The 22,482-nt window shown below is 45.2% G+C and overlaps 2 protein-coding genes across 6 annotated transcripts in view; one reads left to right on the plus strand and one right to left on the minus strand.

The window, feature by feature from the left end:
* The first annotated feature begins 4 nt into the window (after positions 1-4).
* LOC135394262 (transmembrane protein 18-like) lies at positions 5-7,988 on the plus strand. The gene is made up of 4 exons (XM_064624932.1): positions 5-267; positions 1,605-1,722; positions 3,769-3,917; positions 6,094-7,988. The coding sequence occupies exons 1-4, from the start codon at positions 190-192 to the stop codon at positions 6,220-6,222; spliced, it is 474 nt and encodes a 157-aa protein (XP_064481002.1). The 5' UTR covers positions 5-189; the 3' UTR covers positions 6,223-7,988.
* A 196-nt stretch (positions 7,989-8,184) lies between these two features.
* LOC135394261 (uncharacterized) overlaps positions 8,185-22,482 on the minus strand; it is a 55,430-nt gene continuing 41,132 nt past the window's right edge. For all 5 annotated transcript variants that reach the window (XM_064624931.1, XM_064624930.1, XM_064624929.1 and 2 more), the window contains 6 exons: positions 22,104-22,248; positions 21,615-21,704; positions 19,820-20,015; positions 17,931-18,012; positions 14,918-15,326; positions 8,185-9,936 (listed from right to left, as the gene is read on the minus strand). In XM_064624931.1, the coding sequence (XP_064481001.1) occupies positions 8,926-9,936; positions 14,918-15,326; positions 17,931-18,012; positions 19,820-20,015; positions 21,615-21,704; positions 22,104-22,248 (1,933 nt within the window). In that variant the 3' untranslated portion in view covers positions 8,185-8,925. The remainder of the gene's footprint in view (positions 9,937-14,917; positions 15,327-17,930; positions 18,013-19,819; positions 20,016-21,614; positions 21,705-22,103; positions 22,249-22,482) is intronic.

Here is a 22,482-nt window from a genome sequence, read left to right on the forward strand (position 1 = left end):
TAGAAAACGAAAATCAAGAAAGAAATGGCTACGGCATCGGCTAGCGCTGATCCCGAAAAAAAAGTTTTCGCCTTGGTTGATTAATGTGGTGTGGTCTGGTTAAAAAAAAATAACGATTTGCACAAGATCTTGTTGCTTAGAGGTCTTTATTAACCATGCATCGCTAAGCGGGAAACCTAGCGGCACTCAATGGCTCGTGCGGAAAGGGTGCCCAATGAAATGTTCAAGTCCATGGAGACATTTAACATCGGCAGCATCATACTTCAAGTGAGTGCAAAACAAAAACATGCAATCAGTGCCACCGACGGTCCAACGTTCCCCACAAGATCGTAATTTGGACCTGCACTAGCAGTTTAATAACATAAAAGAAACCGAACTAGCTTCATCGTTGGGCTTCGAAAACGCACCTGCGCGCCCGGAGTTCGTTGTCGTGTTTTACCGATGTATCAATATGAGCAGCTGCGACAGAGAATCGCATACAACAGGGAATGTATAACAGTGAAATGTCGCGATTTTCGTGCTATCTTCACCGTTCTTACTTTCCTTGCACTTGCGTAACGTTCAGCCTTCGGCATATCTCTGCCCTATATATATAAAAAGAAAGAAATCCGTGCCACGAAAATCAATGCCGTTAGCTAATAACGAATGAAAGTCGCGTGGTTATGAGTGCCACTCCTGATACCGCTGAAATGTGGCACCTGCTGATGTGCGCAGCGTTGTTCCTTATCAGCTCGCTTCCACTCGAGTAAAGAAGTATTAATTTCATCGCTCTGGCTCAGCTGCGGAACGTGCACAGCCTGCACCAGTCGTTCCATACTTCATAAGTGATTCCCAAAGAGCTTTCCTCGTTACTTTTTTATTGTGCTATTATTGTACGATTAAATTTATCGACTTTGGGCTGGAATATATTTTCAGGGAAGAGGGTGACACGCAAAGAGAAAAATTGCGATATAGCGTAGCTTCTGTTTGTGTGAAACATTTTCACAGAACAAGCAGTTCATGCAGCTTATATGAAAATCTATGTTGAAAGAATGTTGGCTAGAAATGAACCTTCAGCATTCCTAGTAAAGTTGCCCCTAATTTCCTCCATAACACTTATGATTAGAAGAATAAAAGTGCACACAAACTTTCTGTCGCTTCACTTAAAATGCACATTGCAGTGCTTCCCAGCCTGTGTTCCATGATATCCATGTGTTATTCCAACAGCAGTCTTGGGAACCTTTGAGCAACACTTGACTTGAAAGTATGATTCCTTGCATTTGTTTTGAAAAAGTATTTGTATATGTATTTCAACGTATGCATTCAACCTCAAAAGTGAAACGTTTTTTAATGTGCTTCATCAGAGTGACGCAACACAGTGAGTATGATAATAACGAAGCGAGAGTCCAACAGTGGCAGCCAAAATTGATAGGGTGAGAAACAGATAAAGAGTGGCCTCACAAGTTTACGTATTTTCCAGCCAAACTGCTGCTGCTTTGCCAACTTGATTGTCTGAGGGTACTGTGCTGTATGAGAGGTTTCAAAGTGCATTTGAATGAACTGAATTTTGTTGGACTATATAGTAATTTTCTATCAAGCTGAATGTGCTGTTTTGTTGTCATCAGGTGGACTGGACAGAACCCTGGCTCGTAGGCCTCATCACGTTCCACATCTTGGCCCTGTGCCTCACTCTCCTCACACGGGATCGGGGAAATGTTCAAGCAGCCCTCTTCCTCACTGCCTGTCAGTCTCATGTCCATGTGTTAGCAAATTAGGTCCTGAACTCCAGAGAAGCTACCTCACTATGTTTTCCGCCAGATTCCCACTTTCTTGTTAGTTATTGAATCCCTTAACCCTTTAAACAAGCACAGAAATCACTCCAGTCACTACCCTTTTTTTAAACCAAGCGCCTATTAAAATGCACCATGTGAAGTGGTTCATTTGACAGATCAATAAATATCGCACAGTTCGATTATAAAAATCGTGACCATGCGCAACAGTGACAATGCAAGTGTAGTTGTGGAACTAGCCACCCGTGTCACTTTGACGTCACTACGGTACATCTTGCTGATAGATTTAGAGAACCGTAGTCTGCTGCACAGAAAGAAATGGGAGGGAAATTAAAACATGGCGGGAAATGCTGACCCCGGTTGGAGTGCGGACTTGGTTGTCACTCTTGGAACCATATTGACATCATTGAGGATATTTTTCGGCCTCCTCCTCCTCGCTTTGCCCTGCAGAGCGTGTCGTGTGGGAATGTGCGCGTCGATGTTCAGGTGCATTTTTTTATAAGAAAAATATTGCATACAGAGAAATGTTTTGTACGTGTTGTCAAACCAGTCACATGCTTCCATAATGACCGTCTTTCTGTGCTCCTCTAACCCTGAAGCCTGAGCTGGTATTCATCTTAAGGGTTTACTGATATCACCAGTGATGAGTGCTACTTGTCCAGACCAGCGCTCCTTCACTTTGCCTAATGGAGGGTTGTTCATTTTGGGACTTCTTTGGCACACTGCTTCAAAGTCTGTCAGAAGCTCACATCTACGTTTTTTTTTTTTTGTTTGTTTCAATGTTTCGAAATGAAACTTGCTAATAATTACTTCACATTTCAACATTTGTGAAGCCACAAATAACCTGTGCATTGAGGGGAAGGTCCTGTACAGCCCCCCTGTAGAGCTTTCCTGCTTTTGAGTGGATGTCATTGAACAAATCATGTAAGCAATACAGTGTTGGAGTCCGATTAAGATGTGCAAAAATTTGCACTTAGAAAAAAAAAAAGAGAAAACCCAAGCTTGGTAGCATTTAGGGCACTGCACGGGCCCGGATTACCCGAAAGCCCGAGCCCGGTCTGGGCCGGGCTTTGTTTTTTATGTGGGCCGGGCTCGGGCTCCAGCTGTCGGGCCGGGTACGGGCTTTACAAAGCCGACCATGGTCGGGCATGTACGCGAACGTCTTACACGAGACTGGACAGCTGGATTTTCATGTCGCGTTTTTTTCATTGATTATGAGATATCATGGTATTCTCATCTGAGAACTATCACCTTTTTATGTGATCATGCTTATTTCGTGTAATGGGTCTGGATTTAACACGTGTACTCACACACATTTGGGGACGATTGGTGTCGTGGGTGCGCTGAGAGTCCGGCACAAGGGTCAGTTAGGTTAGGTTTTGGGCCATATTTCTGCTGCCTTCCCAAGCAAGCACCAAGCACAGAGCGGCTTGCCAGCAGAGAAACACAGCCATTCTGTTTGAGTGTACCTCCTCACTCTCCACGAATTAGCTGTGTCCTCTTTAGTAAATCTAAGTACGCCTCCAGGCCTCGAGAACACATAGAGCAGAGGCGGGCTGGGACCAGGCGTGAGCATGGAAACAGTGAGGTTTGGGCCGGGCCCGGGCTGGAAATCTATAGGAGACGTTGGACCCGTGCCGGGTGCGGGCCGTAGCAGTCTGGGCTGGGCTGGGCACCGGCCTGAAAGTTAGGCCCGTGCAGTGTTCTAGTAGCATTCTCCATGGCTTAAACTTTATAATGTTCTAGGCTGTTTTGGCTTGTTTGTTTATCGCACTGATTTCCTGTTTGGACTCTGTGCTGTAGTGTTCAGTAAAAATCAAGGAAGTAGGCTCTGTTATTTAATACTAATACTTCCTAGTACTAATATTTATTACTTCTGTAGAGGATCCTTGAACTGGCAGACCTTTCCCTCTAATAAAAGTATATACCCCCCTTGAACATAAAAACGAATAAATAGATAGCTATACACGACGATAATAAGGGTGTGTCTCATTTTCAGTGTTGCTCGTGTACTTCTCTGAGGCCCTCAATGAGCTCGCAGCGAAGCACTGGCGTTCCTTCTCCAGCCAGCAGTACTTTGACAGCCAAGGGATGTTTATCTCCCTCGTTTTCTCGACTCCGCTCCTCCTTAATTGTATAATCATGGTGGTGAGTATACTGAGCCTCATATAACGAGCGTGATGTGTAGCTTGTTGAGCTGAAAAGTTTTTCGTAGGTCCGAAAACATATTCTCAACGTAAATTGCGGAGGCTGAACAAAGAATTAAGACAAAGCACGACATTTAAGCCTCAGCACGGCCCAAACAATGGTACTTCCGCCCTTCACGGCATATTCTCATTGCGTGAGCAGGATGATTTCGCGAATTAAATGTTTAGATTATATTCACAGCTATGAATCGTATGTTTAGCCTACAGTTTAGCAAAATATGTTTTTAATGTGTGGTGGTGTTAAATTATCAGCAAACTTTTCTCTGAGTCCCATGCAGTGGAAGGGGGAAGGGGATTGCCACCCCCAATGTCAGTTTATACATGGGATTTCCATCTCTCCCCTTCCCCACTACACACTTCAACCCCCCCCAACTTAGGGTCTGGATCCGCCCCCTGTACCCATGAGGCTTAGGATCAAAAGTTCAAACTTTACAGCGATTTAGTTCAGCCCTCTTTTTTTCACGAGTTTTCTTGCAAAGGCTACAGTGGGTGCATTCATAACAGGTCTGCTTACTAATTCCGGGATCAAAGTTAAAACCCATCTGAGGATAAAGCAACCAAGTGGCATGGTTGGACGTCACCTTCCGCAAGGGGCACTAAACACTGTGATTTACGGCAAGATTTCAGTGTACGTTATGGAAGCCTAAGGTGGGCAGAAATGAATCTACGAACTGACCATAGTGGCATCACGTGCAGTCACGGTTGTCTCACAACATAAAACTGCACATTGCACCTAGACATTTGTGTTTTCGGGTTTTTGTGTCTTCAAAAACCGGGGGTATTGGGTTTTATTTCAGGAGCTGTAAGATAGGGTAAAATTGAGCTATATCAATATATACAGTGATCCCTCGTTAATGTGACCCCCGTTAATCTGACATACTTGCTTTATGACCGTTTTTCTCGGGAACCGTTCCGCAGGCATGTAAATCCCCCCGTTAATATGACAATCCGTTTATCGGACAATGACCAAGATTTTTGTCACAAGTAGGGTCAAACACAGGCATTATCTTCCCACTATTATGACCACGTCGTATGACCCTCAGAGTAGCCCCCGGGAAAGGCTATCTCGTACCTCGCTCAGAAGGTGACACGTGTTAAAGTAGGGCGTCAGGGTTTGGGATGTCCCCTGAAATCGCTGACCTCGGGATTATACTCATCGCTTTTCGAACTCCCGAAGTGCTTAAAAAGACGGGGACCAGGTCACACTGTGCTGCTGTTTTCACGTCAGGATGGTCGGAATGAAGCGGAAGAGAGATTTGGCAGTCGGAATGAAGAGTGGCGTTACTCGAAGGAGGCAAGCGAAGCCCTACAGGTTGCCTCGTTATTTTTGAGCAGATAAAGGTCGATAACCTGTCCGCAATTGATGGTGCTATTGTCCATTTAGAAAAATTTGTGACTGAAAATTGTTTGACGTAGTCATTGTTAACAGATTTTTCAGAAAATAAATCATAATTATGTCGGCTTTTGTTGTATGTAGCAGTGTGTCCGGTCCGCGGAGGGACTTGTTAATATGACAATTCGCTTTATGACCAAAATCCATGGGAACGGCAGTGGTCATATTAACGAGGGTTCACTGTATTGGGTGGAGTAGCAAATTTTCGGCTGGAAAATAACTAAGAGCGTGTCTTGTATTTCAGATGAAAGGCGATGTGCCTATAGCGGCTCTGCTGTGCTCCAGTGCCAGTATTGGTAGCTGACTTTACGGTTTTGCAAGTTCATTTTTGGTGATACTCGGGTTTTACCCTAAGTGACGCTGGTGCAAATCTGGAGATAAAAACAGGTCTTACCCTAAAACACATGCCCCTAATCGCACCACATCACCCATGTTGGGCACATCACGGCCAGCCTAGTTTCAGTGCCACTAGACAGCACACCATCCTAGTAATCAAGATGGAAGAGCGGCATAGCCAGAGGGGGGTCTCTGGGGGGTTCAAGCCTCAAGCTGGGTTCAAAACGAGTGTGAAATCCACTCCCCTACGTAAAGTTCCTGCAGAACCCCTCCCGAAATACTTTTCTGGCTATGTCGCTGAGATGGAATATTCCTGCGAGAGAAAGTTCCTAATGTTGTCAGCGGCCATCACGCAAGTTGATACATGCGCATAACTTTCCCATTACAGGGTCAATGGATGTGGACGTCGGCCACGATGATGACACGCCTGAAACAGGCACAACTCCGTCGTGAGCTTCGTAAACAACGTTCAGGCAACAATTCAGAGAGACCCTCATTGCGAGAAAAAGAGGACTGAACGCGGGCGTTTCTCGAAAAGGGGCAAAACAACACAAAGTGAAACATCGTGTTTTTTTTTTTTTCTGTTCTGTTCAAAACTGTTTGGAAATATGGCACTGCAAAGTGATCGTACCCAACTTGGAGGTACCCTGTCCAACTCCAATGTAAATGTGATACCGGTGTACATGTACATACATATATAGTACTATATATATATATATTCGCACACACATACATTGTCAGTACTTTAAGCCTTCCTAGTGCGTGAGGCACCGTACCTTCTGCGTGTTAGGGCCAGTGTCAAAGGCCATATGTAGTGGCTGTGATATTTCAAGCTTCTTGAAGTACTTGAATTTAATAGTCCTCTATTGTCAGATTTTAGGTATATATATTTATGAGTAGGGTTTTTTAGGGAATCGGCGGAGTCGGAGTATTGCTGGGTATGCTGCTGGGTATGATAAAGCAATGTGTACGCCGTTGTGAAGGGTAAAGTGCAGGGTACTGTACGTTAACGAGTATTATTTTCAAGGTGACTCAGTCCCATAACTTGTATCCAGCAACGATGCTCCTCCAGCAAGAAACAACAAGGGGGGAGGGAGGGGGAGGAGCCAGGGGCAGGTACTTCTGCAAAAGAGGGTATGTCATGGGTAAGGGCAAGTTCAAGCAAAAGTCTTTCCGGTTCTGTACTTTGTGGAACGTACGGTACTTCACAGTTGCTCTACATGCGCATGGGAGGATGTAGTCCCACCTGGTATTGACTGAATTGCCAACCAGGTGTCTTACAATGCTCCAAGTGAATGATGCAAGTGTCATTGCATGAACTGTGGTTGGGTGACGTGCAGGTATCCACTGAATTATTTCAGGGGTGCAGGAAATTGCAAGATGTAGTAGACTCAGGTAGGTGTTTGTCTATTCTGCTGGCAAAGCCGACGCAATGAATTTAGTAAGCGGGCACGTGTTTCTTGTCGAGCTGTTGTCCATCATTTGGGATGGTTTGCAGACAAAATACAGAGTACACTTCTTCAGCAAGTCTGCTTTCTATCATTCTGCACAGGCCATATGAAAAACAGCTGCTGAACAGACACCTCTACTCTGCTTCCAGGTTACACACACACACACACAAAATCAAATGTGCCTATGACAGGCACCAAAACTAAGCCGTCATAAATATGTAACATTTCCACGATGTCTAAGGTATATTTCCCTTGTTTTTCTTCCCTGCCGAGTGTATCCTAGATATGCGCTGAAAGGAGGCAGCAGGGGGATTTATCATGTTGCTACTTTTTTTTTTCTTGCTGAAATTTGTCTGTAGCCTGAACAATCATATTACTGGAAATTTGACAATCTAGACACTACTTTTATTACATGTGTACAAGTCTGAATTCCAGCAGTGCATATCAGTACAAGATGTAGAGAGAGATAGAAAGAGAGGGGGAAAAGCCCAGCATCACAGGGGGAAAAAAAAAAGTCACAAAGCACACATACAATCACATCTTTGAATACATAGTCCTCTTCAAGATGTCCTTTCACTATACATATTTTTCTGGGCAAGGAACAGTATGGGGAAAATATAGGAATTTGCACTAGAAGGAACAGTGTATGCTTCTCTTGATGACTACATTCATATTACATGCAAAGCAATACAAGGTAACACTGGCCTGGAGTGTATGTAGTTTACCCATACTATCAGTGCACTGGCAGCACTAATTACAAAGGGGCATTGTAATTGAGTGATCTGCATCTTCCTCAGAATGCATTATTAAAGATATATCACCTGGCTCCTCATTTGTGTTCCTTGTACTTTTTTTTTTTTCTTCTCTCTTCTAGATATAAGGAAAAGGCTACATACCCTAGGACAGCAGCAGGATAGTCTACGTCGGCATGTTTGGGGGCACCATGATTTTGCTTTGCTCGCACACATTTTCGCGTGCTCACTTACCAGTGACCATGTATACAATAATGCACCAGTAGCTTTCATACAGTTATCCCATGTGTATTTATTCTAAAACTTCAGTGTATAGGCCAGCAGCCATCTGAAAAATTACATTAAAATCTGCAATGTCTCGAGCAAATTCTCACGGGATGCAACGGCTCATATGTACAATGCCTTATCTCTTTTTCTTTAAGTCTGACCTGCAGAGACACGAAATGGAACAGATGCTGGAGACCAACAAACTGCTGCACGATATCCGTTGGAACACACTGATGATGTCATGAAAAGCTATGTACAGTCCTACTTACTGTTCCCGATGAGCACAAACTAGTCATCCTGTACAGAATGAAGGTGGAGTAACGTATGTCCCCAAACATGCCCTGTCCCTCACAACCCTTCCCCCCCCTTTTTTTTTGATGATGCTAACAAATGGACAAATGTTCTTCACAAGACAACAGATGCATGCAACATGCAACAGATCCGTCATCTGAGCAACGGGGCACTGCCACAATACATGAAGTCTGCTGCTCCCTCAATGGTCAAATTCTGCAAAGGAAGGGAACACACAAGTTCTGCATACAGGCTTCCCATGTCTGCCTGCGAACTTCGTTACACAAAATGGAACAAAGTTGATACACAAACAAATGAAGCAACAAGCAATGTTTTGCACTCCCCCGCTCTTTTTTTAAGGATGGTAAAAATAGTGGCAGAAGGTACCCAATGTGTTTCGTTTTTTTTTTTCGACGCACACGCAACACTCAAACTGTACATCCCCGCGCCATGCCCTGTTCAATGCCTCTGATCCCAACCTCTCCTCCCTCCTCTCCAGTCATTCCCTCTCGCCCAGTCCCCACTTCCTCCCCAACTGTTCCCTTTCCAGTAATCCCCCCCTCCCCACTGCTGCTCGGGTGGAGGAGGTAAGGGCCCTGGGTGTGGTGGCGGATACCCCATGGGTGGGTCCATGGGGGGTGGGGCAAACATCCTAGGTGGAGGCTGCATCATGGGTGGTGGAGCAGCAAATGGTGGTGGCACATCTCCCACTGGCTGCGGTGCATGTGGTGGAGCCATTGCAGGATTGTACACTCCAGGAGGTGGTTGCTGTGCGGGTGGGGGCGCCACCCCTTCTAGCTCTTCCAGCTGCTTACGTGCCATTTCCATCAGTTCACTGGCTGACTTTGTGCCAAGCGTTGAGGTTGATGGTGTCGTCGACGCTTGTCCAGCGACTGGTGGCTGTGCGAGCTGCGCGGCAGCCGCCTTTCGTCGTCTTGGATCCTGCGGCCTCGTGTCTTCAACGACAAGCTCGTCCTTGGTAGGTGTTCCGGGCGAACTTGATGGCGGCTCCTCGGGCGCCTCCTCCTTTGATACAGCTACCCCTGGAGGGGGTGGAGTCTCGTTTGTTGCAGGCACTTCCACATCAGACTCTGGCGTAGCATCTCGCGCAAAATGCTTTACGATTGGATCATCCGCGATTGGCTTCTTCGGTGCAGCCGATGGTTGAGGCACCACCGTTGAGGGAAGGGTTGGGGCCTTGACCTTATTCAGCAACTCCTGTAGCGTGCTTGGGAGGCTGCAGGAACCACTGGTCTGGGCAGGTTCTTTCGTGCTGGGCGCGCTGCTCAAGAAAGAGAGGCCTGTGCTGGTAGTAGACAGAGAGTTGTCCAGGAATGGAATTCCGGAAGCCTCCTTGGCTGGAGGTGATGGTACAACAGCAGCAGTGCTCGTGCCTGCAGTGCCTCTCCCCATAGCCATACGAATTGCCTGCTGGCGCTGGAGTTCAATGAGGCGTTTCTGCTCTTCGACCTACGGAAGAAAAGTCAACGGAAGTTTTAGTACACTTGTACAGTTCAAGCAATAAATGATAAAATTAGCACATGATAAGTGTTTATGTCTTGACTGCATCATGGCCCATGAATGTTAAGACAACAAAACATACATCACTCCAAAGTGGGACCAAATGATCAGAAGGCCACAACACAATACTCAAAGACAACTCGAGCTACAGTCACAGAGGTATATATCCACCAGCAGTCCCAGAGTACGTAGTGCGCACATTGTGAGTGAGGCACACAAGAAGGCATGGCAGTAAGTTATGTCATCCTACATTTCCCCTTTTATGTATTTGTGTTTTGTGCTCTGCCACTCCACCTTACCAGTCACCCAATTGGAATGTGCTGCAACCTTACAGCCTGTTGGTGTGTGACCCTGTCGATGTATTCTCCCTCTGAAACAGGGTGGCATTGCATGCTATAGCGGTTTCTCCCTCATTCAAATGGGTTTCTTCCACCAAGCAAATATTCCCTAGAGTGTAGATGTACTGTTCCTGTTAACTCGTGCCTAGGTTGGTACTAGTTGGTACTACAGCCGTGTACAACTGGGGCTGGACATGGATTGGATGGATACGTAACCACAAGATGCCAGAAAGGAAAAATAGACAGGCCTATATTAAAATAAAGTATTCAACAGCTATGAACAGCATGAAGACAGGAACAAACAATCCTAGATGGGAGACTGTCTAGTAGTGGCCATTTTTGTGAGTGCAACTACCTAACAGAATACTTCATTGCCTATACTTCCTTCTCATAGACAGCAGCTTCACCTCAGTGATTGGTCACTGATCTGCCTCATGCCTGAGAGTGCATTTGGGATACACAGGCACAATGAGCACTTACGCAGGTGGAAAGTAGTTTTCAGAACTTTTTAAATGACAGTAAATAATAAAACTGTCAGAAGTGAATACAAGTGCAATGCTGCATATGAAAACATGCATTTCAAATGCAGAGCACGTTTCATTTATAGGATATTGATGCCATATGACAAAATCTACAGCGGGCTGCCCAGTGTAGAGTTTGCTGATGCAGCATCAGCATCAGAACTCCAGAACAAAATCAGAATGTTGGATCTTCATCTCATACAGATCACTGGCAACTGCTTGCTTCTCCAGGGAACCCAGATAATAACAGGTTATCTACAAAAGCTCTGTAAGGTTCCACTGGAGCCCTGTCATATAAATGTGCCATTTCCTAACCTGTAGAAGAAAATGTTCAAGTTTCTATGTGCATAAACCCACGTGTCGCAGTTAAATTACCTTGAGAAATGTAACTCACAATGCCATGTTGCCTGTACTGCTCATCAAGATGTGCAAGTCCCTGTCTCACTCATTTTGGGTATTTTGTACATCTCTCCATGTAAGAGCTGCCCTTACCTCAACCAATTGAAGTAGACACTAGAGGTGTGCGAATATCAACATTTTCAATTATGAATCAAATATGAATACCTGAAAAATTACCCTTCAAGTATCGAATTGAATATCACGTCATAGAATAAAGCCTTTTAAGAGTAACAGTTAACCCCCAGTAAACTAACATCATCACAGTTATGCGCTGCTGATCCTTAGGAAAATGCCTCAGGACATGCACTTGAAAAAAGTTAATAAGGAATATGTATCAGTGCAATAAATAAGCCACGAAAGGGGACAGTTGGTACATAACTAAAGCAAAGGTTGATAGTTCGATGTTCACCGTGTTGTGTCTGTCTGTTCTTGCCTCACTGTCGCTACTTTGCTTTAGATATGTATCAGCGCATTGGCTTAACACTAGACATACATGTTTATCAGTACATGTGGAAACCAATTATTCTTACAATGAAACAATGTGCTGTTCTTCTGCGTTGGCATTGTAAGTGCTGGTGAAATGAACAGACAGATTGGAAGTAATGACATGCAGAGAATGTGAGAGGTTTACTGATGAGCACATCTCAGCTCACAGGTTGTCAAGGAAGAGAACGATGTAGCAAGTGCTCTCTTCTTGAACTGGCAAAGCCAGTTGCACTGTCCTATCAGTCGTGACGTCATGCGTGAGACCATCATTCCTAACCAGTGGCGTAGCCACGGGGGGGCTAGGGGGGGCTCGAGCCCCCCCTACCTGCCACGGACCGATCCACACAAATCGTGCAAATCCGAGAACATAATATATGGGGGGGGGGGGACCAGTGTGACGATCGCGAAAGTTCTTGCAGTTCATGGCGTCTATCTAAGAAGCACTCTTGAATGGTTTTCAAAGTATAAGCTTTTCAAAATACTTCCAATCTCGTGATACCACCTCATTGGTCATGACAGCCTATACATGTAATCGTACTGTGAACGTCTAAATAAACTATTTTCGTTCCTTTTTTTAATCCTGTTTGCAGTGTGCACAAGTATGTGTGTGTTGTCGACACAGGATCAGCGGGGGGGGGGGGGGGGGGGGGGGGGGGCGAGTTTTCGTATCGAGCCCCCCCTACATTGGAGGTCTGGCTACGCCACTGTTCCTAACAGTAGTGAATAGTTCAGAACAGGGTTGCGGAGTTGCCACTCCGGTGCTGAACTGCGATGCTGAACTGCCCTCACATTCAACACTACTCGTTCAGCACAGCCTTGGTAATGTGTCTGAAATTCGAAAGCCCATCTGGTCTTCCCAGGAGAGCTTAAACATAATAGTTGTTGAACAAGTTAGTTAACGAGTCATTAAAAAAGTAGCTTGCATAATACCATCACTCACAGTTGTACATCGCTGTGGTCAGTTCAGCGCGCATACATCATGAGCTCTTGTGCGCGGTTTCCCATTTCACCGACAACTGCAGTCGACTTAGTTCAAAGCACAATCCTCCTCCGTGGTTCCAACTCCCGACGCTGCAAAGCGGTGCGCTTTGCAGCACCGGCTGGTCTACCCTCCATGCGGAATGCTGATGTCGCAACCGTGAACTGTGCAGAACACATGGTGCCCTTCCTGGACGCGATCACGCGTCTTAATTAATCCGTGTATTGCTTCAGAAACACGTGTTACTTGTTGCGCTTACACTGAGCCGTGATGTGCAATACGCAAGGTTGAAAGCGTGCAATGGCACCTTTGTCGCCCGAAAACATGGAGGAAATGCCCGGAAACTAGAAGTACTAGAACCATGACCAGAACCCCTGAACTCCGTAACACAGAGGCCCCAGGAAGCGGCAGCGATGCCAATGGCAATTGGGCTGGTATTGGATTGACGTTTTTCGTCTGTGTGCCCAGAGAAAAAGCAGCTGTTTGAGATATAGAGGGGGAAACTGCATTTTCCGGGAGATTTGCTTCTCGGTCGTACAATCGTACAAACCGGTCCGAATCTGGGAGTTTCCCTGATGAATCGGGAGAGTTGGCAGGTATGCATATTGGTTCGGTTTGGGTTCAGTTCCATAGCGGCGCAAAATATCGGTTCGAACCGGTTCAGGAAAGTGAATTTTGAGCAGATTGCCATGGGTCAAAAGCAAGCAGTTCCTTACAATTCTCCAGTAATACAAATGTATTTTTGTGTGTTGCAGATCTGTATTTAGGGTGCAACACTACGGTTCACTCACCATATATACACACCCTTTACATCCTGCTCAGGGACTGGCCATTATTTGCACAGCCCAACATATTATTTACAGAATAAGAGAATTATTACGAATGTTTCTGGCTCTGTTCTTCACAGCAATGTTCATCAGCGGAAGCTAATGGTCACCAACATCACAAGAACAAGAAATAAAAGCAACTTGGAAATCGCAATTGTGCCATCTAACATTACATAGCGTGCACACTCAGTGTTGGCTCAGGCCCGCTGGACCAAACGGCGCGGCCAAATGCTACTTTTCCTCCTTTGGGAGCAAGAAATTTCACTTGGGCCATACCACATGGGTAGATACGCTGAAGAAACAGGCACCCAGCCGGACACCTATCCTTAATAAGTAGAGCCTGAAGTTTTGGTGTTTAACCCGATTCTTCCCCAAATTTGCACCCCAAATTGAAGGTTGCCTCTTTGGGGTGAAACCCGATCTTTACCCGGCAAATTGCCCTCACTGGGACGTCTGTAGAAATGCACTGTAGTCGTGTTCGACTTAACAAGGAAAAAAATCTAGACCGTCAGCTCTCAAACTATTACTATGTCGCAGATAGGATGGCTGGACACAGAGAGGTCACGCTCCCTCCTGTGCCAGATAATGTAATCCATCATACTCACTCTGCTTCTGTATTGGTTGTTAAGACTGCATGACACTGCACTGCAGCAGCATGTGAGCTCTCCTACTGATGGAGCATGGTGGCCCTGCAGTATTTCTCCTGGCACGCTATTGTGTCACCTTATCTCCAACGGCGTATGTAGTGGATTAACTATATTTCTTTTCCTTCTTAAGTTGACTATAGCTTACTTATTTGACAGCAAATGCAGTTACATTACCGTTTGTATCAGACCACTACAGTTGGTTTGAGTAACAGAGCCGGATTTCTCCCCGAATTTAGCACACTGGAAGTTTTCCACCCAAATTCGCGTGAATTTAGTGCACGCTTATTTACCCGATTCTTATCCCCACAATTTGGGAAAAAAAAAAAAAAAATTTCCCGAGAACTTCAGGCTCTATTGATAAGGTGTTACTCTAAGGGTAAACCATAATAAAACATAAACACAATTTTTCTAGACACTTTCTGTACTAGTGTGGCAGGCACCAGAAACATTTGTTACTAAAGATTTACTACTGCTCACAGCCATCTGCACACGGTACCCTAGCCACTCACTGCAGAAGTTCGGCATCCCTTTCCTCAAGATCAGCAGCAGCTAGCAAGGAGTTCTCAAACCTTATGAGGTCAAGAAACCCACACACAACTTTTGGCATATCGAGAGCCCATTTAAATTAAGCCGTAAACTTCAGAGTTTGATCTGACACTAGCCTACCGTGCCTCACAAACCTTGCGAGAAATTGGCACTGACTCTGAGCATGTAAATACCACCACAGACTGACCTCCTGAGTGAGTTCCATAAGCAACCTCTTCTGATGCTCCAGGTCCGAGTTTGAGGCCAGAGATGCCAGCACGGATGATGTCACCTCAGCCGGATTTGCTCCAGCAGAAATTCGTTCAATAAGGTCGCTCACAGTCTGCCCTGACAAGAGGGGTGTCGATGATCCGACTGTTCCACCATCCCTACTAGAGCCATCCACATTGGAACCAAAGTCATTATCTTCAGGGTCATAGGGCTCGTCATCTTCCACAGGGGGCGTATGGGACGACGGTACTGCAGCCGCACGCTTGGGGCGTTTCTCCAAGGGGGGAGTGTATGAAGGTTCATACGGCTCATCGTCATCAGACGCTGTACCGCCTTCTTGAGGCGGAGTATAGGATGGTTCAGACCGATCAGCCGTCCAGGAGGACCTGCGAAGCCGCAAGGAAATTCAAAGGTCAGCTCACTTATCCGCGGTAACCGCACCTAGTTATACAAAACTTCTGGCATCGGCACACATTCCTATAGGGATGTCTGTCACAAATATTAACACTGTATTTTTTCTACCGGTTAATTCGGCAGTATTGTTCGATCATGCTGGAAATGCTCCATTTTCATCGCAAATATGTACATAACTAAAGTTAAACAGTCAAACTCCTTTACAACGGATGCCTTTATAACGAAAAGACCGTTATAACGAACGTTTTTCGCGGTCTGGTCAGCTGTACATAGGATTCAATGTGTACTTTGGACATTTATAACGAATTCCTTTATAACGAATGTACCGAAAGATTCTGAAGTCGGAAGGGCGAAATTCGCATCTTTACAACGAAGCTTTGCAAGCAAATGTTGACTTGCGAATAATTCGAGAGCGTTTCTCATTCCGACGCGGCGCGCTCGGTGTCACAGATGATGGTTCCCGGGGGGTCATAAAAAGCAGGGAGATAGAACAGGTGTTCATCCTCCTGGCATTTGTCCAACCGGATGACTTGTTCACGTGGGTGAGGCGCAGTCGGGATTCGTGGACCTCGACTGTGCGATCTGCTTCTTGTGGGCAGGATGTACGGAGCTTATGAGGTCTGACACGCGAAGCAACGGTAACGCTGCGCCATCTCTTAGGCGAGAGCAGAGGCTTGGGAAGTGCCTGCAGACCGCGTCCTCCTATTGGCCAGCATGCAGGAGGCAGAGCCTCCCTCGCTCTTGGTCAGCAAACGCAAGGATAGTCGACAGTGACTGTTCATTTTCCATTACTGTCAGTGAAAGAGGCTGGACGTAATGCTTGTGTGTCTTCGTTTTTGGCCTATGCTGTCAAAATTGTCGAGATGAACCAAAATGCCCAGCACGTGCTTTCCACCCGCAAGTTGCGCGCTCGTAAAGCGGGCTTCTCCTAAAGCACACAGGCGTTAGGCGAAGCCAACTTGCGGAGTGGTGACGTGCAATGTTGCAAGAAGCTGTCCTGATATGTTCCCTCCACGTGTTCTGGTCAGGGTGTCGGAGCGAACCGAAAACCGGAACCGAAAACCAAAAAAAAAACACGCTATTTTGGTGCGAACCGGAACGGAATCGAAACCGTATACGTTTTTTTCGCTCAGGAGGGAAACCGAAAAATATATTTAACGGTTTTCGGTCCTAGAAAAACTTCGCCGGTTTGAACTGCGGATAGGCGAATGAAACAGACGTCGTGTGCTCTGAAGTCATGTCATGGATACTATACGAGGGTTACGGTTACGGTGGAATGTATGTCGATATACTGTAAACGTATTTTTATTCGCGATGTATTAATTTTCGCGAATTTCGCGACCGCGAAAAAAATCGCGAAAAATTGTACTCGCGAACAAAGCTTGACGTTTATCCCGCGAAAGGAAACCGCCCTGGAATCGCGAAATTGAGTAATCGCGAATAATTTCGCAAATGACTGAATGCGCGATTCGCGAAAATTAATACATCGCGAACAAAAATACGTTTACAGTACTATGACCCTTAGGCTCCCTTTGTAATGGCTTATCGTTCGCGCACGCACACAGACTTAGAGGTACATGTGACTCTCTAGCAATGTGCCGTAGTGTTCGTTTTAATTTGATCCCCCCAAACTCTCCTCAACTAAACAGCAACTCAAGGAGGCTGCATAACGGCTTCTTTATCGGTAATATCGCCCAACGCGACCCTTGTTTGAGAGCAGCTAAGTTGAATAGATTTACGTATACGCGAGGGCAAGCCCGTGCGAAGTGGCAACTCTTTTGTGGACAGGACATGAAGAAAATAAAACGGAGCCGTCGAGCGCGTTTGTGAGTGAAGGTGTTCCCCGATTTGCGTCGTACTCGCGCGGTGGTGCTTGCTGGCTATACAGTAGCAACAGACATTCGGATGGGACGCGATCGCTCCAACCCAGCAAGAAAGTACTTTACGTATGACATCACGACAAACAAGTCCGTTTGTAGCATGCGCTTCAAGAAAGGAGAAAGAACAGACCTACAGGACATTTTGAACAGACAGTAACCTACAGGAACCAGGAGCTACCAATTTCACAGCTGTCCATTAATATTAAATACCATGTATGCGGAATAAACGGGTTTACATTTTGTAATATTTATTTTTTGTTGTGGGGATGAATATTCCCAGCAGAAGCGGAACCGGTTAAAAACCGGTATGAACCATTATTTTTTTGCTCCGGAGCAGAACCGGTACCGGATCGTTTATCATGTAACCGGAACGAAAACCGGAACGAAAAACGTTTCGGTTCGACACCCTGGTTCTGGTCTCTGTTTTTGTCACACAATTTCGCGGTTTATTGTTGCGAGGGGGGTAAAAAGGCTAAAACAGAGATAAGGTTCCATGTCTATTGTAGGTAGATGCGTTTTGATCAGAGCAACAAAATTCTACCAATAACAATAAATAAGATTGCTAGCAATTTAAGGCATTTTTTCCTTCAAAACATTCGTTTTAACGAAGTTACCTTTACAACAAAGATTTTCCGTGGTCTCCTGAAGTTCGTTATAAAGGAGTTTGACTGTAATCACAAATCCTTGAATACTCACTTAGATTTTCCAGGCCCTTTTGGACGACTCTTGTGTCTGATGATGATTCCAAGCAGGAGATTTGGTCGATTTGACATTAGGCCTACAAACAAACAAAATGTTCAATATTAGGTCGCTTCATTTACAATTAGCAAAGCCTGCAATTAGGAGAGCCTTGAGGAGAAGGAGGAGAATGCTGAGAAAGGGACTGGTTTTCAGACACGTCAAGAGCAACTTTTATGATGACTTTATGATGATGATGAACAAATCAAGAGGGTGCAGTGAGGTGGTGGAACAGTGAGAGCGGCAACATTTCCTTGAATCTAAAGGACGAAATATGGGAAGCACGGAACGAAGTGGACTACGCAGGGCTCAACCAGTGTCATCTACGTCGTTCTGTTTCCCTCCTGTGTTTTGTCCTTCCTCAGATTCAAGGAAATGTTGCTGCTCTCATCTTCACTTTTATGTTCTACAGTTAGTAGAAACCTGCCCGTTGCACATGACCTGCTATGTTCTGCACACCGGGCCAGGGTAAAACCTTGTTAAAACGTACCCGCTTATGCTGTAGTTTCGGTTTAACAATAGTCGAGCCAAGTCCCGGAGTGGGCTGCCGTTAAGCATAATGTATTTTATGTCTACTTAAACCTAGGGAGTGATTTTTTCGGGTTAAACCCAATTCCGCCCGGTTATTCCCCCCCGAACTGACCTCCGACCAGTTCGGGTTAAACCCGATTTCTCCCCGAATTCCAGTCACTATGAAATCCTCATGTGACGTTTCCACTGAAGACAAACAGAGGTGCCACATGTAATACATGTAACAATGGGTCACTTACGTTCCCAGCAACACACCAATTTTTGTCAACACTGTCTATGCCTTCAGGGATTACTGCTGGAAGATCACGATCTAAATAGAACGTGCCGAACGCAAACATTCGGTTAAATTGAGTGCAGAAATGCACTGGCATCTATGGGGAACTGTACGTATGACAGAAATATGTTAAATAGATGATTTCGTTAAATCGATGTTTGTTATTTGGAGGCTCAACAGCAGATACTCTTTTAAAAGTCACTTTGAATGTTCTGAGTGAAGGCTTTTCTAACAGAGCGGATTTATACCATTCACTATAAATTCGGACCGATTTCATGGCTCCTAGAAGTCCGAAAAAGCAGTTGGCGACTGTAGTATTAAATAGAGTAAATATTTTTTAGTCTGTAGTTACAAATGACTCGTGTCTCATGCGTCCCGTCTTGGTGAAACTGTGTTCACCTTCTGTTATCCAGGACTTCCACAAACGTCGCAGAACAGCTTTAAAGCAGCGATTGACAGATACGTTCAAAGGTTGCAGCATTTTCGTCATGCCACCAGTCCTCCTAGTTAACTAAATTAAATAACTTAAACGTTGTAGCATAACTCCTCCTAGTACCGGCTGGCGCCATGATGAGAAGTGAAGTGGCGTTTCAGGTTACCATGTGGTGAACGGGGTGGCATGCTGGAAGTGGAAGCCACTATCAAGGCCGGAAGATTGCACGTTAAGTCATTAGCGATGGTGGTGATAATCAGCCAAAAATTGTCATATAAATCTCACCTTTGTATATGACGTGTCGTCAAAATATTTTGAAAAAAGTCGCGACTTATAGACTGGAAAATGCGGGAAGTTCATCGTAGTAGTGCTCACACAATTGTGAATGCCATCAAAGAATGTAGGCTAACAGTTGCTACTATATCCCATTTTGGTCCAAAATAAAGTGTGGCTGGACCGGAATGAACCAGTAACTGGAGAGGTTGGTCGTATATCCCCCTTTCACGCAACAACGTGCAATGAGAAGGAACACAGAGAACAAGCTGCAAGTGCGGCTTGGACTGTGTTTCACCATTCTCATTTTGTGTCTTATTCATTGTGCTTCCTCACCTGGTCCATCAAAGGGCATGAGGACTGTTGGAACAGGGCTATGAGAGGGCAGAGGGTGAATGTAGAAGTCCTTCAGCATTCGAGTCAATCCCCCTACAACTCCACACCGTTTGCGAGAGTTGAGGTAAGAGTACAGCTCCTTGTACGGTCGCTTCTCTTCGTCATTTGCGGGCTGGAAACGGATTACCAAAAGTTCCTGCAAAAGGTGTGCAACCTTTGTTCAGGTGATTCCCTGCAAACGTCACCACTTCATCGTATACAGTAAAACCTTGTTATAGTAACTCTGCCTGTAGTAAAACTTTGCTTATAGTAAAAGAAAACTGCGGTCCCGACTGAATTCCTATAGACCTATTCCTATAGGCTTATTTTTCTGATACAGTAAACAGAAAAATCCTAGATACCGCTTATAGCAAAGAACGGACACCCAGAATGTGGGTTTCCGTATGTCGGATCCTGCCATTTTGTCATGTTGATGACGCCGGGGATGTTGTTTGCCGCTAATTAGAATGTTACGCAGAAATGTCTAGCGCGTAGTGGCATAGGCGAGGTAGCTTCGTAGTTTCTTGCATGACGAACTAGCACTGGGAACGGGACAGAGAGAGGAGACGACAGGACAGATGCTAGACTTCCAACAAAAGAATTTATTGGCAACATAGTACAGTCTTTAAATATGACACTCAGAAGGTTAATGTGTCATCCACACACTCGTCATCCTTTTTCTTGTCCCATGTTTTTAGGAATTTGACTTCCTTATCAAACAGTGATAGAAGCCTGACTCACACACTGTTGTTCGTAGTTTCTGCCCGATTTTGCACTCCAAGCACGAGTTTCCCAGTTCACGATTTGGCGACGTGTCGTGTGCTTTCTTTGCGTGTGCGTGTGATGTGAAGTTTGGAACATAGCGGACTGTGGCAGAAAACACAGTGTTGACACTGCTTCAAAAGATGATGTTGCCGCAACAGGTGGACAGGAACGAACAGACGCATAAGCAAATCACCGACAGATCTGCCATTCTGCAGTCCACAGTTTCTGGTTTGGTAAAGAATAGGGGCATTTTTCTAACACTTCCGAGTTCCTATTTGTACATGGCAGTGTAATAAATCTCTGAATGGCTTGTTCTGCTCCATTTATGACTCTCCTGAAAGCTACACCTGATATAGTAAAGTTATCCACAAGGCCTGGCCAGTTTACTATAAAGAGGTTCTACTGTACTATGACATGTGTATTAACATTCTTATTAAGGCGATCTGAACAGTGTAAAGCATGAGCTACAGGAGTGAAAACCCTTTAAAAGCAACGAAGAAGCAGGTCCACATGTGCGAGCGAACCAGCGAACCAGAACAGGAACAGTGCAGCAGCAAGACTCTCCTAGAGCTAATCTTGCAAATACACTTATGACTTTGCACTGAGGCAAGCATGCCACTGAGTAAGGCAGATCGTCCTGCGGTGCGGAATTTCATCGGCACTCACATTAAAGGCGGCAGTGGCAGACACGGTTACATGATAAGGCAAGCCTGAGCGATGGGCAAGACACGTAACCAAACACAAACATGAAACACACATTTGTTTACGTGTCTTGCCCATCGCTCAGGCTTGCCTTATCATGGAATTTATCCACCAGCTAGCCTGCATTTACGCCATTCTGTCAGACACGGTTACGTGTACGTTTCTGAGACGGCAAAATTGAAATACCAGTTATCACATTGTCGTCTGTAAATACTGTAATCAATTTCAACATCAATTTGCTGCAACGCACCCAGCTAAAATTAGATTTTTGTATCAGAAAAACTCCCACCTTGTTGCCAGACTGCTTGATCTTTCCGAGGTAGTCCCATACTTGATCCGGGATGATGCGACCACAGACATTTATTGTGTCCGGAATGTCCTGCACATAATAATGTATGCACACGTAATGGTCATTACGTTTATGAAGCTTGTGATATGAAGGTGATAAAAATATAACAAGTTCATAAAAACTAATAAAATAAATTTTATTTTAGGAACTGGTTTCATCTGTGCTTCACAGTTTGCCTGCCAGTTCTTGCAAAGTGTACAATGGAGTATTTGAACACACGCTACAGGAATAAGGACACGACATGAGAGCTATTTGCATTCGTTCATACGCGGAACTTGATCGCCCTTTTGAGGTTGACAAATGAAGATGAGCGATATCCTCGGGAAGTTGAAATCTGCCTGCTTTTCTCTCTCCACAACAAAAGACTGATTCATTAATTCTATGGAACGAAGCATGGTAAGAATTTCCATTTCCAATGAATTGTCTAACCTGTGCAAGGAAGTCAGTGGGCCCAGACACCTTATACGCACTGGTGACAAACTTTGACACTTCCTGCATGCTGATGAACCCTTTCCATACAGAAGGCTGCGCCTTCAGCTGCGACGACCGTTTGCTGATTCCAGAGTCTGGTGACCTGCCATAAACAGCACAGACATATATGCCATTCAGAAGTAAACCAGGGTCAAGCATTTTTCATGTTTTCCTCCCGCCTCAAAGTTTACAGGAAACTCACATACAAACAAGGAGGCTAAGCAGAAACTCAAACGTGAATTGGTTGTTCAAACTACAATTCAGACCAATGTTGTACCGCGGGTAGCATAAACTGTTACTGGCAGTGAAGTAAAAATGTGGCTGAAGAACCCATTTC

This window comes from Ornithodoros turicata, chromosome 5 (genome assembly GCF_037126465.1).
Source record: "Ornithodoros turicata isolate Travis chromosome 5, ASM3712646v1, whole genome shotgun sequence".
Classification (NCBI taxonomy): domain Eukaryota; kingdom Metazoa; phylum Arthropoda; class Arachnida; order Ixodida; family Argasidae; genus Ornithodoros; species Ornithodoros turicata.